General features: G+C 41.9%; 1 protein-coding gene across 1 annotated transcript in view; it reads right to left on the bottom strand.

Annotated features, from left to right (window-relative positions):
- The window catches only part of LOC124596486 (filamin-B), an 896,651-nt gene that overhangs the window by 88,080 nt on the left and 790,273 nt on the right, over positions 1-18,298 (bottom strand). Inside the window, exons 39-40 of the mRNA XM_047135636.1 lie at positions 13,039-13,278; positions 12,678-12,821 (exon numbers count right to left, since the gene is read on the bottom strand). Of these exons, the coding sequence (XP_046991592.1) occupies positions 12,678-12,821; positions 13,039-13,278 (384 nt within the window). The remainder of the gene's footprint in view (positions 1-12,677; positions 12,822-13,038; positions 13,279-18,298) is intronic.

An 18,298-nucleotide genomic window follows, 5' to 3' on the forward strand; every position in this document is an offset into this window, starting at 1 on the left:
GAGGTTTAGTTGTCCCAAAGCGAGTGAACGTACTACTTGCACAGGTAAGTCTTGATAGTGCTAAAACGAGATCAGCTCCCTCATCATTTTCATACCGATAAACATTAGTTCTGTGTTTGATGTTTAGAAATCGGGTGCCAACTATTATGGAACAAAATGTTAAATTTATACTTTTATTTGACATTCCAATGGGAGTGCCAACAGCAGCTTGTGCATTGGTATGATTTAATTTAATCTGTAAATACTGCACCCCTGGGTGGGATCTTGTTTGTTTTGAAGTGGCTGATGTGGCCGTCGACTATCTTATTATCACGGTCCCTTTTGTGGATGATCATTGCCACTGGGTCTGAATTTATGAGGGTGAATCAAATATAAACCAGAACTTTCGTTTTACGTGCCTTTTTGTACATAGAAAGTGGAAAAATCTCTGCTCGTTATTGCTTTCATTTCCAGTGATTCTTCTCCACAGCTAGAATGTTGTTGTACTTTTTCTTTAGTTAGAATCACAATTTCAGAGCAAGAGGTACCATCAACTATTATGCAATGTATTATAAACAAGTTTTTCACAACAGATAGCATAAAGCCAGCTGAAATTTAAAAAAGATTTGAGGCATAGTTTAAGAAAAACACCCTGAGAAAGACTCAAGTGTACCCATGTCACAAACAGTTTTCAGGATGACGACAAACAGTTGAGAATTCAGCTCATCAACATTGCCTGAGGACCAGCAAGACTGAGAAGTACATTCACATTGTTAGCCAGGTTATTGAAGACTATCACTGAATCCCAGTTGCTGAAATTGCTATTTAGGTTGGCATAAGCTACAGTAGTGCTCAGGAGACCATTACTGACAAGCTCAGTTTTCGGAAAGTGTCTGAGACATGGATGCCTCCCTTCTCACAACCGAGTAAATATGTCCTTGGTTAGAGGTGTGCAAACAGTTACTGACAGGCTGCCAAACTAAAGTGGAGAATTTTAGCACCAGAATGTGTCCTGAGATGAGACGTTGTTACACCATTACACCCCAGAAATGAAAAAAAAAAAAAAGCAGCACAGAATGGTGCAAAAAGGATGACTCTGTACCTGTCAGCAAAAACCGTCTCTTCACAGGGAACGTTCCTTCAACAGTCTGTTTTTGACTGATTTTCACCATTATGGACACTGCATACTATTGGCAATTTTTGGACAAAACAAAATATGATTACAGTCAGAAAAGGCACACATTTGCGCAATCTACGACGTGATCACACTTCGTGACAATGTTCGACCCCACACAGCTGCCTGAACTCAACAAAAATTTCAGGTACTGTTCTAGACCACACAGAACATTCCCCCTACAGTGCGGACTTATCATGCTGTGATTTTCATTTATTTGGACCACTAAAGGAAGCAATCGGAGAACACAGAAAATCAGAAGGTGGTGTTGGAATCTGTTCCACTTCCTGACCCATATAATTATTACAAGGTGGTTTGCAAATTCACGTGTTTTTATCATACTGGATCTTAGCCGAGCCTGTTGCCAGATAGCCCTCACTGATAATTTCAACAGCCTTTAACAGAGTTTTACACAAAATAATATATTTTAGGATTTAACACAGTTTCCTTTGGCTTGTCCACTGGTGTGGCAGTATTGTTTCGCCTTTTACTTTCGGTTTTAGGGGATATAAATTTTAAGTTTGAGTACAATTACTTAAAACAATGTGGTCATTTATAATGCAACATTTGCTAAACATTCAGAGCATATAGTTTTACCTATGACTGAAGCTCTTCTTATCAACAATGTTACCTCTGACATCTAACACATACTTGTTTACTCCACAGTATTATGTAAAGTAATTTAAAAATCTTGCAAGTAGCGCACCTTGAGAACAGCTGACAGGTTGTTAACAGAAATATTTGAACAATAATTAATAATATCTTGGTTGCATAGCCAAATGGTGATGAAATAATAATGTGTGTCAGTATTTTGCAGCTTATTAAAGCTAACTGCTCGGTATTATTCACATTCTTCCTAACCACCCAGAATCCCAAACCCTGATCTGGTTCAAATTCACTGATGCCATCTACATGGTCTGGACCAAGGGTGACAATTCCATAGCCACATTCATCCAGAACCCCAACACCTCCTTCCCATTCATTTCACCTGCTCCACTTCAACGCAAGAACCCACCTTCCTCAACGTTGCCCACCTCAAAGACAGCTACGTCAGTACCTTCAACCACATCAAACCTACCGACCACCAACAATATCTTCACTTTGACAACTGTCACCCATTCAACATTAAGAACTCCCTAGCCTACACACCTATGGTCATCACATCTGTAGTGATGAGCAGCGTTCTCCAAATATGCCTAGGGTCACACTAAGGCCTTCACTGACTGAAATTACGAGGTTTGGAACTTTAATAGTGGCAACTATTTATTTACAGCTCATACAAAATAGATACAAGTTTCAAAGTTTTGCTGACCTTCAAAGTAGTCACCAGCATTGTGTATAACCCGTTGCCAGCAATGTGGAAGTAGTAGGATACTCTTAGCAGTGCCAGTTGTGTTGACAGTTCAAGCAGTGCTATATATTGCCCAACAATTTTGTAGCAGTTCTGAAGAGAATGCCGTGAAGTTTAGAAATCGAGTTGAACTAATAACGGCTTAAGTCAGGGAAGTGCAGTAGGTAGTATACCACTTAGCAGCCCCATCAGTCAAACAAATCAGTAACAGGATGATATTTCACTCTGCAGCGGAGTGTGCACTGATATGAAACTTCCTGGCAGATTAAAACTGTGTCCCGGGCCGAGACTCGAACTTGGGACCTTTGCCTTTCGCAGGCAAGTGCTCTACCAACTGAGCTACCCAAGCACGACTCATGCCTCGTCCTCACAGTTTTACTTCTGCCAGTACCTCGTCTCCTACCTTCCAAACTTTACAGAAGCTCTCCTGCGAAGGTCCCAAGTTCCAGTCTCGGTCCGGCACACAGTTTTAATCTGCCAGGATGTTTCAAATCAGTAACAGCTTGCACTGTACTTGATTGAGCATTGTCCTGCAAAATGATTGTCAGGTCCTGCAGAAAGTGTCATCACTTCTGTCTCTATGCTGTTCATTTTTGGAACACAACCTACGACCAGCTTAGAGACAGAAGTGAACAGCAAGGCACCTTGGGACACATTTGAAGTTACTTTTGCTTCCCTTTATCCTAGATAACCTGCTGCATCCTGGCAACTCAGTCACAAAATTTACTCGATACCTTGCGCAGCCGTATTTTTGATAGTAAGTCTTGACAAGGTACCAAGTCAAACACTTTTCAGAAGTCAAGAGATAACACACCTACCTGACTGCCTGGTTTTGTGACTTTCCTAATATAATGTGAAAAAAAGTGACAGTTGGATTTTGCTTTTGGAATTCACACAAGTTGGCATGGAGGAGCTCATTCTGTTCAACATATATCATTACATTTGAGCTCAGAATATGTTCTATGATGCTACAGCAGATAGCTGTCACTTATATTGGATGTCACTTATGTGGCTCTCTTATGTTATCCTTCAAATCACTGAGCACAGATTTTGGTGCAAACAATCTATGGTATGTGGTTAAAATGGAAGTTAACTCATCTGCAAATTGTGTACAGAATCTGACAAGGATTACATTGAGCCCTGGAGCCTTGTTTAATTTTAGCTATTTTCTCTATAACTCAATGTTACACCACACACACACACACACACACACACACACACACACACACACAGTGAAATCAATGTTATAAGTGCCACTGGCTAGAGGGTGAGTCGAAACTCTTAATCACTCATTTCCAGTAATGCAGTGTCAACTGGCTTCATGCTTTACAATACCTCAAGTGTCACTCAGCAATGACTACAGAAACGTGTAGCTTATTAGGAGCTGCAGCACCTTTCAACTCCCTATGCACACTCTTTGTACTTGCTAGAGTAATGGAAGCACTCTGAAACTCGTGCACAATTCCTTCCACAGATTTCATCTGACTACCTACAAGCTCCCTCCGCAATGCTTGATGGTCCATCTGTCAGTACATGAGGTCAGCTTGGTCTTGCTTCAGCTGTGGTTTTTACTTAATGTTTCCACCACACAATTACATTGCTGCCAGTCCACTAGAGCAGCTTTAGAAGGGTTGAAATACTTCCAATTTAGATTTTTGGATTTGTTACTCAGGTGACATCCAGTGACTAGTACCGTATTTACTCGAATCTAAGCCGCACTCGAATCTAAGCCGCACCTGCAAAATGAGACTCGAAATCAAGGAAAAAAAATTTTCCCGAATCTAAGCCGCACCTGAAATTCGAGACTCAAAATTCCAAGGGAGAGAAGAGTTTTAGGCCGCACATCCAAATCGAAACAAAGTTGGTCCATTGTAATACAATTTAGGTCGAATGAATGACGATACAGCTACAGTAGTTTGGTTCGAGTTTTAAGCTTAGCAGTTAAGCTTTACCACGTAGCCATTGCTATGCGTCAGGTGCTCCGTCCGTATTTATACAGGTACCATTCCTTTATCAAGTGCTTCGTCTGGTTTGAATTGATTGCTTATTTTACTTCGATCTGGCAAGTGCCGTTCTCTTTGTTATAGGTGTTCACGTCATTCTAAGCTGAAAATGCATTACTGTACTGTGTCATGCATTGTTTGTCGCATTCTGATAATGAGTGTTTACGACCTGCCGCCGCTCGCGGCATGGCTTGCTTTTGTGCGCGCAACCGCCGCTTAAAAAAGAGGAATCGTCTCATTAGCGGAACAATGGCAAGAGACTGCTTGCTATTTGCTGTTACTTACACTGGTGCATTCTTTGATAATGATCAACAAGAACCAAATAATAGACTGCGTATGATAGAAGATGTTCTGAACGAGAGTTTAGCGAAAATTTTTCTCCGGTTGAAAACCTTTGCAGGCCTCTGTAGTATATTACATTCTGTACAGAAATTAGTCATCTTAGATTTAAAAATCTTGTCAATTGCCGTGCTTCATTTCTGACTGTATCACTATTAGGCGTAAGAACAATACGAATATAAACATGACATGATATGTGTATTATTCCGTGTTTGCTGTTGTCTCACTCTAGTTTCGTAGTTTATTAGGCAGACAGGATTAAAATGAGATAGCAGCAAACACGAAACAAAACATGGCAAAATGTTTATATTCGTATTATTCTTATGGTGAAGAGAATACTGCATATGATTCACAATTCATAAAAGTTCTTATTAGCAATGATCTCTTGTCCCAGGTAGGAAAAAATTCAGACAAACAAACTTGCCAGTCGGATTTTCGTAGTACGCTGAAATGCTGCTACATTCGAAGATGAACAATACGGAATTTGTATTTACTTCGTTGGATAATGTATGAAAATGCAGTGGTCGAAACTCGGGGCGGTGAAAAAAAGTTCGTCTTCCACTTTTTTTTTTTTAATTTACTGACGCAGGGGTTTTGTCGCCAGTATTTATCTTTGTGCCTGCAAAGTATACCTGTGTAGCGCTACATAATTCAACGGAAGAAGTTAGTTGTGGCGGCACCAACCAACATTTTTCAGAACTGCCGCTTACTTTGCACTCGATTCTAAGCCGCAGGCAGGTTTCTGGATTACAAAAACTGGAAAAAAAGTGCGGCTTAGATTCGAGTAAATATGGTAGACATGCAAAGTCAGTGAGTTCTCCTGACTGGCCCATTCTGCTTTTGCTGCTCTAAAGACAACTTAATACTCCCCATCCTTTTATACTGGAGGGTTTACCTCTCACGACATCTAGTGGTCAATTCCACATTACATAAGAGTGTCTGGATACTTTTGATCAGAATTCAACATTTCTACTCTTGTTTTGCTACCCTTAATTTCAGTTCCTGTGGCATCCATCAGTACTACACACTTACTTTGGTGCCACTGGCAGTCTTTATCTATGACCACATTTTCTTTGAGTTCTGTTAGAAATCTTGTCTGAAATTGTCCAGTAAGATTCTCCCACAGCAGTCAATAAAGGCTTCTCTCTTGATCCGCAAATGTATTGCACTCAGGATATTGCTTATTGTTCAGAAGTCGCTGTTTCTTTACAAGTCTTTTGATGGCTGCATACCATGAGGGGTAATTCCCATCATGGATGCTACTTCTACATACACATATATCAAGTGCATAGTCAGTTATTCCTTTTACCGTGAGACTCAGTTCTTCTACGTGCTCCTGCCCAAATAAAGTTTCTCTTTGAGATGCAACATGATTGCCTTTTTACACAGCTTACTGACATAAATATCTTTCTACTTATTTTAGCTGCACTCTGATAATCACTATTGCTATAACTGCCTCATGGAACTGATATCAGTTTTCATGTGCACATCATGAAAGAGGTCAGGTTCATATGTTGCCATTAGGTTTAATATATTTCTATCCTGAATTGTTTGTTCTAGGTAGTTTTCAGAGAAGGTATTTAGTAATGTTTTGTAGGATCTCTTGTCATGCCAATGACTTTCAGAACCACAAATATCCTAATTTATTATTGATATCAATATAATAGAGGGAAACATTCCACGTGGGAAAAATTATATATAAAAACAAAGATGAGGTGACTTACCGAACGAAAGCGCTGGCAGGTCGATAGACACACAAACAAACACAAACATACACACAAAATTCAAGCTTTCGCAACAAACTGTTGCCTCATCAGGAAAGAGGGAAGGAGAGGGGAAGACGAAAGGAAGTGGGTTTTAAGGGAGAGGGTAAGGAGTCATTCCAATCCCGGGAGCGGAAAGACTTACCTTAGGGGGAAAAAAGGACAGGTATACACTCGCACTCACGCACATATCCATCCACACATACAGACACAAGCAGACATATTTAAAAGACAAAGAGTTTGGGCAGAGATGTCTGTCGAGGCAGAAGTGTAGGGGCAAAGAAGTTGTTGAAAGACAGGTGAGGTATGAGTGGCGGCAACTTGAAATTAGCGGAGATTGAGGCCTGGCGGATGACGAGAAGAGAGGATATACTGAAGGGCAAGTTCCCATCTCCGGAGTTCGGATAGGTTGGTGTTGGTGGGAAGTATCCAGATAACCCGGACGGTGTAACACTGTGCCAAGATGTGCTGGCTGTGCACCAAGGCATGTTTAGCCACAGGGTGATCCTCATTACCAACAAACACTGTCTGCCTGTGTCCATTCATGCGAATGGACAGTTTGTTGCTGGTCATTCCCACATAGAATGCATCACAGTGTAGGCAGGTCAGTTGGTAAATCACGTGGGTGCTTTCACACGTGGTTCTGCCTTTGATCGTGTACACCTTCCGGGTTACAGGACTGGAGTAGGTGGTGGTGGGAGGGTGCATGGGACAGGTTTTGCATCGGGGGCGGTTACAAGGATAGGAGCCAGAGGGTAGGGAAGGTGGTTTGGGGATTTCATAGGGATGAACTAACAGGTTACGAAGGTTAGGTGGGCGGCGGAAAGACACTCTTGGCGGAGTGGGGAGGATTTCTCCCTGCTGGAGAGCCACATTCAGAGTCTGGTCCAGTCCGGGAAAGTATCCTGTCACAAGTGGGGCACTTTTGTGGTTCTTCTGTGGGGGATTCTGGGTTTGAGGGGATGAGGAAATGGCTCTGGTTATTTGCTTCTGTACCAGGTCGGGAGGGTAGTTGCGGGATGCGAAAGCTGTTGTCAGGTTGTTGGTGTAATGATTCAGGGATTCCGGACTGGAGCAGATTCGTTTGCCATGAAGACCTAGGCTGTAGGGAAGGGACCGTTTGATGTGGAATGGGTGGCAGCTGTCATAATGGAGGTACTGTTGCTTGTTGGTGGGTTTGGTGTGGACGGACGTGTGAAGTTGGCCATTGGACAGGTGGAGGTCAACGTCAAGGAAAGTGGCATGGGATTTGGAGTAGGACCAGGTGAATCTGATGGAACCAAAGGAGTTGAGGTTGGAGAGGAAATTCTGGAGTTCTTCTTCACTGTGAGCCCAGATCATGAAGATGTCATCAATAAATCTGTACCAAACTTTGGGTTGGCAGACTTGGGTAACCAAGAAGGCTTCCTCTAAGCGACCCATGAATAGGTTAGCGTATGAGGGGGCCATCCTGGTACCCATGGCTGTTCCCTTTAATTGTTGGTATGTCTGGCCTTCAAAAGTGAAGAAGTTGTGGGTCAGGATGAAGCTGGCTAAGGTAATGAGGAAAGAGGTTTTAGGTAGGGTGGCAGGTGATCGGCGTGAAAGGAAATGCTCCATCGCAGCGAGGCCCTGGACGTGCGGAATATTTGTGTATAAGGACGTGGCATCAATGGTTACAAGGATGGTTTCCGGGGGTAACAGATTGGGTAAGGATTCCAGGCGTTCAAGGAAGTGGTTGGTGTCTTTGATGAAGGATGGGAGACTGCATGTAATGGGTTGAAGGTGTTGATCTACGTAGGCAGAGATACGTTCTGTGGGGGCTTGGTAACCAGCTACAATGGGGCGGCCGGGATGATTGGGTTTGTGGATTTTAGGAAGAAGGTAGAAGGTAGGGGTGCGGGGTGTTGGTGGGGTCAGGAGGTTGATGGAGTCAGGTGAAAGGTTTTGCAGGGGGCCTAAGGTTCTGAGGATTCCTTGAAGCTCCGCCTGGACATCGGGGATGGGGTTACCTTGGCAAACTTTGTATGTGGTGTTGTCTGAAAGCTGACGCAGTCCCTCAGCCACATACTCCCGACGATCAAGTACCACGGTCACCTGACTCCATCAACCTCCTGACCCCACCGACACCCCGCACCCCTACCTTCTTCCTAAAATCCACAAACCCAATCATCCCGGCCGCCCCATTGTAGCTGGTTATCTGGTTATCAGGATACTTCCCACCAACACCAACCTATCCGAACTTCGGAGATGGGAACTTGCCCTTCAGTATATCCTCTCTTCTCGTCATCCGCCAGGCCTCAATCTCCGCTAATTTCAAGTTGCCGCCACTCATACCTCACCTGTCTTTCAACAACTTCTTTGCCTCTACACTTCTGCCTCGACAGACATCTCTGCCCAAACTCTTTGTCTTTTAAATATGTCTGCTTGTGTCTGTATGTGTGGATGGATATGTGCGTGAGTGCGAGTGTATACCTGTCCTTTTTTCCCCCTAAGGTAAGTCTTTCCGCTCCCGGGATTGGAATGACTCCTTACCCTCTCCCTTAAAACCCACTTCCTTTCGTCTTCCCCTCTCCTTCCCTCTTTCCTGATGAGGCAACAGTTTGTTGCGAAAGCTTGAATTTTGTGTGTATGTTTGTGTTTGTTTGTGTGTCTATCGACCTGCCAGCGCTTTCGTTCGGTAAGTCACCTCATCCTAATTTATTATTGGATAGTTAACTTCTAATCTGGTGATGACAATAAGATTGGGAAACATGGCTTCTAGCGAAAGTTGTCTAAAGCTGATAATTACACCACCTCCATTTCCCTTTAGCCTATGCTATCAATATATGTTTAAATTTCCCATAAAAATCTAACTGCTGTCAACTTCAGATTTTAAAGAGCTTTGTGTGCCAAGTACGAGGGTTGGAATTTGAATAGTGGCAACTATTTATTTACAGCTCGTACAAAGTTTTACTGACCTTCAAAGTAGTCACCAGCATTGTGTATAACCCACCGCCAGCGATGTGGAAGTCGTAGGATACTCTTAGTAGTGCCAGTTGTGTTGACAGTTCGAGCGTCGCAGTCTATTGCCCGATGATTTTGTAGCAGTTTTGAAGCTAATGCCATGAAGTGTTTCCTTAAGTTTAGGGATCGAGCTAAACTCACAATGGCTTAAGTCAGGGGAGTGCAGCAGGTGGTATAGCACTTAGCAGACTCATCAGTCAAACAAATCAGTAACAGCTTGCACTGTACCCTTGAGAATTGTCCTGCAAAATGATGGTCAGGTCCTGCAGAAAGTGTCATCACTTCTGTCTCTTAAGCTGATCGTAGGTTGTACTCCAAAAATGAACAGCATAGAGACAGACGTGATGACACTTTCTGTGGGACCTGACCATCATTTTGCAGGACAATGCTCAAGCTCAAGCTGTTACTGATTCGTTTGACTGATGAGGCTGCTAAGTGCTATACCACCTACTGCACTCCCCTGACTTAAGCCGTTGTTGAGTTCAACTCGATTTCTAAACCGAAGGAAACACTTCATGGCATTCGCTTCAGAACTGCTTCAAAATTGTCGGGCTATAGACAGCAACGCTCGAACTGTCAACACAACTGGCACTGCTAAGAGTATCCTACAACTTCCACATCGCTGGCAATGGGTTATACACAATGCATGTGACTACTTTGAAGGTCAGTAATACTTTGAAACAAGTATCTATTTTTTATGAGCTGTGAAATAATAGTTGCCACCTTCGTATTATGTGATCTTTACTGCTTCTTAGGAGTGCTTCAAACTCTGGCACTCTGTAGTGAGTACTTTGGCAGTTAACCAACAGTATTTTAATATTCTCATTTGTGGGGTGGGGGGTGCATTTCTTTGAAGCTTACCTTAAAAGTTATGGGTTTCCTACAGCTAGCACAAAGAGGATCACACACAAAACCACATAATGTGAAAAATCCTTGTGTGCACACCACATGCAGTTTGCTTCCTGGGCAGCAACCTCTGACATGTTGTGTATCCCCGACCCACATTGGATGAACCTACAGTTCTCAAACCTGTGGAGCAAATCTGAAAATACGCAGCCTTGTTCATCATAGAACCTTCACATTCTCTGTTCGAGCCTTCCACTGACTCAGAATCAGGGGGCCATAATCAGTTCGGGAAACAGTGCTGGAGACTGTGAGCTTGGTTGGAACTCACAGAGAAACACTATTCTTTTCCATCTTCTCTGTGTGTCACCAGAACAATTTGATGACAGACACCATCTGCTCCAACGTGTGCCACAATCTGCAGTTTGTTCCTCCCCATTCCTTCACGAATGCTGGAATAGCCCCTTCAACACATCGACCAAGACCTCCAGTTGTACACACAGAGTACACAAAAAGTTATATCCTCCAGCACTTGCTTCCATTCCCCTGATACTGGCAGCTCCGGCACTGCCCCACAGCGTGAGAAACTCCTACCCGTCCCTCGTCACGCTGGCTAGCAGGCGCAAGTAGTATTGGCTACCCGCCAGATGATTCTACTGCAGGGGTTCGGTATACCTGCAACCTGCTCCTAACAGTTCCACCTTTCTGCATTCTGCCAGTGCAGTGTGAATGCTTATGCTACGGCTCAGCTGTTAGGACACTCTCATGTTACTGTCCGTCTGCCACTGCCCACCCAACCTCCTTTGAGCAAGCACGCCAGTTGGAACAGCCCTAACAGTTATTGTTATTTAATGCACATCACAACAACCTATGACTGCCAGACACCTCCCTCTCAATAGGGGGCACAGCAGGTTTCTCAAAAAGTGAAGTGTGTCTCACTAGCACAATTTCTGTGGAGGACAGCAGATTGACTTCGTCTGTTATGGGGCCGAGTCATCCTCAGTTCGCACATATTCTGTTCAGGGTTTCTATGCCTACCTCACACACACCACTCTGTGGTGTAGAGCCCATACTTCCTGCAGAGCAGACAGCATCCACAGAAGAGGACAATACCTCAGTAGCTCCACTACCCAAATCGGAATTTTGCCTGACACGAGCATTTGAAGCTGCTTCCGATCACTTGGAGCAATTTCCAGCTGCTTACAAGCAGCAATGAACTCATCCGTGCCTGAGGATAGTATTCACAGTTTGTGCGTTCTTACTGGTGTGACACTTTTGTGAACGCTAAAAAATTAACTTAAAATTAGCTTCGCTGATTTTGTTTTAGATTCAGGATATGTTTAGTTATGAGGAGTGCAAGTTCCCCTAATATCTGAAACTACAATACACTGACAACAGTTTCTGTAAGTAGTGAAAGAAAACTTGGGATAAAGTTTACATATTTCTTGAAGACATATTTGTTTCTCGAAGTTTTTTCTTGGTTACACTCACTAACAAACTCTCGTAACAATGTCAAAAATGTTAATATGCAACATATATTGACAACTTTAATTACTATCAAAGTGGGAAAGTGAATGAAATGACTGTTCCGGAATGCGAAGGCTGTTGCCAAGTTTTTAAAATGCACAAATTAAGTTTACAATCGATGATGTAAAATAAATTTTGCATGTTTAGTTTAGTTTAATTTTTTTAAATCCATTTCATCAGAGGCGAATCAATAGCAATATAGTATAACAAATCTGAGTAGGTTTTTAAGGCTGATTACTAAGGTTTATATTATTTATAGTCTGCTGGGTGGAAGGGAGTTTCACACATACCTAATTTAAAACATTATCAACGGAAAAAGAAATATGGGCAAACATACTTTGTGCTTGTGTTGAGCACAACAATCCTACTACTTAAGTACCATACAAATTCTGGTGTGCCGCATTGACTCCATGCAGTCTTCCAGCATATGATTGCCCCCAGTCCATCCTTGTCCATTAGGGGCTAATGTGGTGAAGTGTTGCTGCCACCACGTAATTGTTTGTCAGCCAAGTAATATTAAAGGTGAAGGAAAATTGGGGATAGAGCACACTGGCAGGAAATTGTTTGCGGATATTTTACAGGAATCATTCTGGCATTTAGGAAAACTGTGGAATACTTTGTCTGGACAACTGGAGTGAAACAACTAACACCAGAGGTAGCTTTGGGGGCATAATTAATTACAATATTAATATACTAATACTGAAAATACTTACATTTAAATGCAATCTTTTCACTGACAGCAACCGAATTGGAACTGACATCTGCTATCTCGACTTTAGAAGCATCATACACTCGGCAGAAGTAAGGTGAACCTCTCACTGCCCTCGCACCGTGCGTGACATCGATTTTGTATGTCCCTGGGGCAAAGAAGTGCTGGCTATTTCCACAAGAAATATTCATGAAGTAGATGATATTGTCATTAGGACAAAATATCAGTAACAAATGTGATGTTAGATGCTCACATTATATATGCAAACATGAAAACAAAAAGCAAGACGATCATAACACTTCAAATGAAAGTATGAAAACAACCAACACAAATAAAAAATATACTGTTTCATCTCGTCTACAAACCTGCAGTAACAGCTGTGAACTCAGCAAGCAGGTTCCCATCCTTTTGTTGATAGCACCTGACTGGAACCGCTGTACCGAGTGGACCTGTGATCACCACATCAAACTCCTTTGCTGGATGGCCAAGTGTTTCGATCACAAATGTAGTAACTTTGCCTGCTTGTGATTGATATAAGCCAAGTCCTGTGGCTATTACATCTTGACCTACAGCTGGATTTTTCACAGGCACTTCAAATGGGCAGCCTGTAATATATTATGAAGTTAACTGTCCATTACTAGCCATACGAATGACATGCAAGACAAAACTGTTAGAGCAGACTTTAAATATGTCTTTCCTTAAACTGAGCTCTTTTTTCTTTCTTTTTACTTTTTAATCACAATATTAGTTTGACTGTAAATTGATTTGAACAATGACACACTAATTTTTTACTCCTACCTATATGAATGTAGTGGAAAGAAACAATACAATTGTGTCATTTATAAAATTACAAAAAAGATGTGTTCCAAATAACTTCACGTGTCCTGAACAATCAGTCCTTGTTGAACAGTAGACCATTTGTGACTCTATTGAACAAATTAAGACAACACATTTCTTCAGCACATTTAACAGGCAACAGTCTCTTGCCACATGGCTGCCTCTCCACTACATTATGGCACCTACTGGGGAAACGAGGGCCCTACCATCGCCGGACACAGCCGGCAAAATGTTGCATTTGCAAAGCCGCGTGACACCCGCTAGGCCACAGTATCCATATGCCTGCCGGTCTTTTTAGGACCCCCACCCGCAGCTCTTTGGCAATTGGAATCTGTGTCTAGTGCAGAATCCAAATCCAATCTCAATTGTGTGACTGAACCCGCCTGTGAATTCAATAAAATGAATAGTCTCTGATGTCACACTGCGGGACCGCCAATTGTGACCATGACTGACTGCGTCCTCTGAGAGTAATCTACAGTAACAGACGGTGTGCTTTCTCTCGCGACTTCATGGAACTGTATTCGATAAGTGACATTTCTTCTAACAGAATGGGACAATAACTTTAGTTTCTGTCGCCGTGAAGATGTTATGTTGTTTGTTCAGTTTCTGTAAAAATAAACTTCTATTTTCAGTGCTACTACCTGGGGACCTTCTTCTTTTACATGTGCATTATCTGGCAACATGAAACTTTAATAACAACTACAAATAAAATCATGTTTTTGTGTATCATGTATGACTTGAGGTATTGCTGGTTGTCCTCTCAGGCATGGCCAGTTTTCAGAAAAAATCAATACTCTTATCTTTTTCATAATCAGAAGTGAGTCATATTTTTGTGTAGGTCACACAAGTTATGAATTGCAGATGCCTCCTACTTTAGTCCAGTGGACAAAATTATCATGCCATCCACAGTCTGTCTATAGCACACTTCTTCTCTGTTAACTACAGCTGTTCTATGGGAAACTTATATTCTAAATGATCAAGAAATATTAGCTAATGTCCCCATCAGGCTACAGCCCATAGCTAAGACCATGGAAGTTTTTCTATTAAAAATGGAGTAGGTGCAGGACTGGATTAATTGCAGATATTTCGTAAGTTTGATTTCTAGTTGGCCAAGTTTCCCATATTTCAAAAAATTGCTCTTTAGAACATTAATTGTTTCATCCAGAGGGACATTTGTATATAACTTCACCATGTCTAATGAAAGAAATTTACTCTCTAGTGATTTATTAACTTTTTTAATTTGGTTAATCAGTTCATCAGTTAACAGGTGTTTTTTTTAAATGGATTACTAAAAGTGTAATTGTTGTTGATTATCTTATTTAATGTTTGACTTAACAGATGAACAGGGCTCCCTATACAGTTCATGACTTGTCTTATGTGGCTATTGTCTTTACGTGTTTTCAGTTGGGCTCCTAGTTCAGCTTACCTGCACTCCTATTTTTTAATTCATTATTAAACCTACTCCTGCATTACCCCTATTTGATTTTGTGTTTATAACCCTGTAGTTACCTGACCAGAAGTCTTGTTCCTCCTGCCACCAAACTTCACTAATTCCCAATATATCTAACTTTAACCTATCCATTTCCCTTTTTAAATTTTCTAACCTACCTGCCCAGACTCATAGCAATGCTGCTTTTCTTTTCGCTGTCTGTAATCTGAAAATGTCAGTTAAGTGCATTTTCAAGCAAGTTGTATATTCCTTGGATAGTTGCCTCCACTGATCTATGTCTGCATGACTAAACAATATTTATAAATATTTTACTTTTGGCATTGTGTTTTTTATGTATGTAACTCTTGCTGTTAACAAACACCTTACTTGTATTTTTACTATAATTTTCTGACATCCTTTTCACCAGAAATTTTACTGTATCAATGACATGTACAACAGGTGCCAGGTGCTATTCTACACCAATCTATAAAATGGAAAAGTTCTTTCCAAAAACTCAAAGTTTTTGGATGAGTTAATTTAAATCTCTGGGCGGGGACTACTCAAGAGGACGTCATTATCAGGAGAAAGAAAACTGGAATTCTAGGGATCGGAGCGTGGAATTTCAGATCCCTTAATCAGGCAGGTAGGTTAGAAAATTTAAAAAGGGAAATGGATAGGTTAAAGTTAAATATATTGGGAATTAGTGAAGTTTGGTGGCAGGAGGAACAAGACTTCTGGTCAGGTGACTACAGGGTTATAAACACAAAATCAAATAGGGGTAATGCAGGAGTAGGTTTAATAATGAATTAAAAAATAGGACTGCAGGTAAGCTACTACAAACAGCATAGTGAACGCATTATTGTGGCCAAGATAGACACAAAGCCCATGCCTACTACAGTAGTACAAGTTTATATGCCAACTAGCTCTGCAGATGATGAAGAAATGGATGAAATGTATGATGAGATAAAAGAAATTATTCAGGTAGTGAAGGGAGACGAAAATTTAATAGTCATGAGTGACTGGAATTCGAGAGCAGGAAAAGGGAGAGAAAGAAACATAGTGGGTGAATATGGATTGGGGGAGAGAAATGAAAGAGTAAGCCATCTGGTAGAATTCTGCACAGAGCATAACTTAATCATAGCTAAAACTTCGTTCAAGAATCATAAAAGAAGGTTGTATACATGGAAGAATCCTGGAGATACTAGAAGGTATCAGATAGATTATATAATGGTCAGACAGAGATTTAGGAACCAGGTTTTAAATTGTAAGACATTTCCTGGGGCAGATGTGGACTCTGACCACAATCTATTGGTTATGAACTGTAGATTAAAATTGAAGAAACTCCAAAAACATGGGAATTTAAGGAGATGGGACCTGGATAAACTGAAAGAACCAGAGGTTGTACAGTGTTTCAGGGAGAGCATAAGGGAACAATTGACAAGAATGGGGGAAAGAAATACAGTAGAAGAAGAATGGGTAGCTTTGAGGGATGACGTAGTGAAGGCAGCAGAGGATCAAGTAGGTAAAAAGACAAGGGCTAGGAGAAATCCTTGGGTAACAGAAGAAATATTGAATTTAATTGATGAAAAGAGAAAATATAAAAATGCAATAAATGAAGCAGGCAAAAAGGAATACAAACGTCTCAAAAATGAGATCAACAGGAAGTGAAAAATGGCTAAGCAGGGATGGCTAGAGGACAAATGTAAGGATGTAGAGGCTTATCTCACTAGGGGCAAGATAGATACTGCCTACAGGAAAATTAAAGAGACTGTCTCTGACTATGTACTGAGCGGTGTTTCGGTATGCTCTGCATCCATAATGTGTTGATGTACAGGTATGGTGTCAGAGGTGGGAGAGGGTAAAACCCGTGCTGGCTTGACATGTTCAATCGATACCTTTGTAGGAACACCATTGTACATATGTCCACGGTATGCTTATTTCTACTCAGCACCTGAAATGGGCCCGTATATGGTGGTTGTAAAGGCAATTTGACTGAGTCTGTTTGCAACATTACTTGAGAGCAATCGTATAAGTCTTTGTGTACAAACACCTTACGGTTGTCATGGCGAGAAGGTGGCGGGCAACATATATTTGTGCAGTGACGTTTTAGCTGCTGCACCCAGTGTGTGAGGCCCTCTGGTCCAGGTAGTGAGGTTGGTACTAAATAATCTGCAGGAATCCTTAGTAGCTTGCCGTAAATCATCTCGGCAACTGATGCACCAATATCGGGTTTGTGAGCTGTCCGCAGGCCTAACAACACTAATGGTAATGGTAATGCTTCCGTCCATCTCTCTTGATGACACATCAATGCTGCTTTGAGTGTTCTGTGCCATCGTTCGACCATACCATTACTGGCAGGGTGATAGGTTGTCGTGTGGTGGCGTTGGAAACCGCACATTTTGGATAGCTCGAGGAACAACGTAGATTCGAACTGATGTCCTTGGCCAGTTGTGACATGAAGGGGGCATCCAAAATGGGCAACCCACGTACACAGAAACGTCTTCGCAGTAGTTTTGGCTGAAATATCGACTATTGGAGTTGCTTCTGCCCATCTTGTGCACCTATCTATGGCCGTAAACAAATATTTGTAACCATCTGACGGTGGGAGTGGTCCAACCAGGTCCACGAGAATGTGTGCGAATCTAGCAGAAAATCTCCAATATCAGCATGCACATGTCGTCCTACTTTACTTTGTTGACAAGGAATGCAGGAACGTACCCAAAGGCACGTGTCTCATTTCATAGGAGGCCACACAAGCAATCTGTCAGCAGCTTGATTGTAGCGTTGGCTCCTGGGTGCGATAATGTGTGGACACTGTCAAATGCCATCTTGCGCAATATTTCTGAAATGAATGATCTTCGTCTGCCATGATAAAAGTCGCACCACAGCTTCCGCTTGGAGTTGGGCACCAGAATTTTCTCGAACTTCTGACCTGTAGACGGGTCGTTTAACAGCTGTCGTAGCTCTGCATCCTTGGTCTGTTCCACTGCAAGTTTATCATAGTCTATAATTTCTGAAATCTCGCAAATATGTGAAAAATAGTCAGCCACTAAATTTTCTGTGCCTCTGCGTATATCTGTCGTGAACTGACTTATGAACTCAATATAACGGAACTGTCTTGGTGAGCACTTATCACTGGTGTTTTTAAAAGCTGATGTTATGGGTTTGTGGTCTGTAAACACAGTCACTGGTCCAACCTCTATATGTGGGCAGAAGTATCGAACTGCTTCGTAGATCATGAACAATTCTCTGTCATAAGCGCTCCACTTCTGTTGCGCAGTCTGTTAACTTTTTAGAGAAAAACCGTAGTGGTTGCCATTGCCCTTCTACACGCTGGTGCAGTGCTGCCCCTATTGCTG

This window comes from Schistocerca americana, chromosome 2 (assembly GCF_021461395.2).
Source record: "Schistocerca americana isolate TAMUIC-IGC-003095 chromosome 2, iqSchAmer2.1, whole genome shotgun sequence".
Lineage (NCBI taxonomy): Eukaryota > Metazoa > Arthropoda > Insecta > Orthoptera > Acrididae > Schistocerca > Schistocerca americana.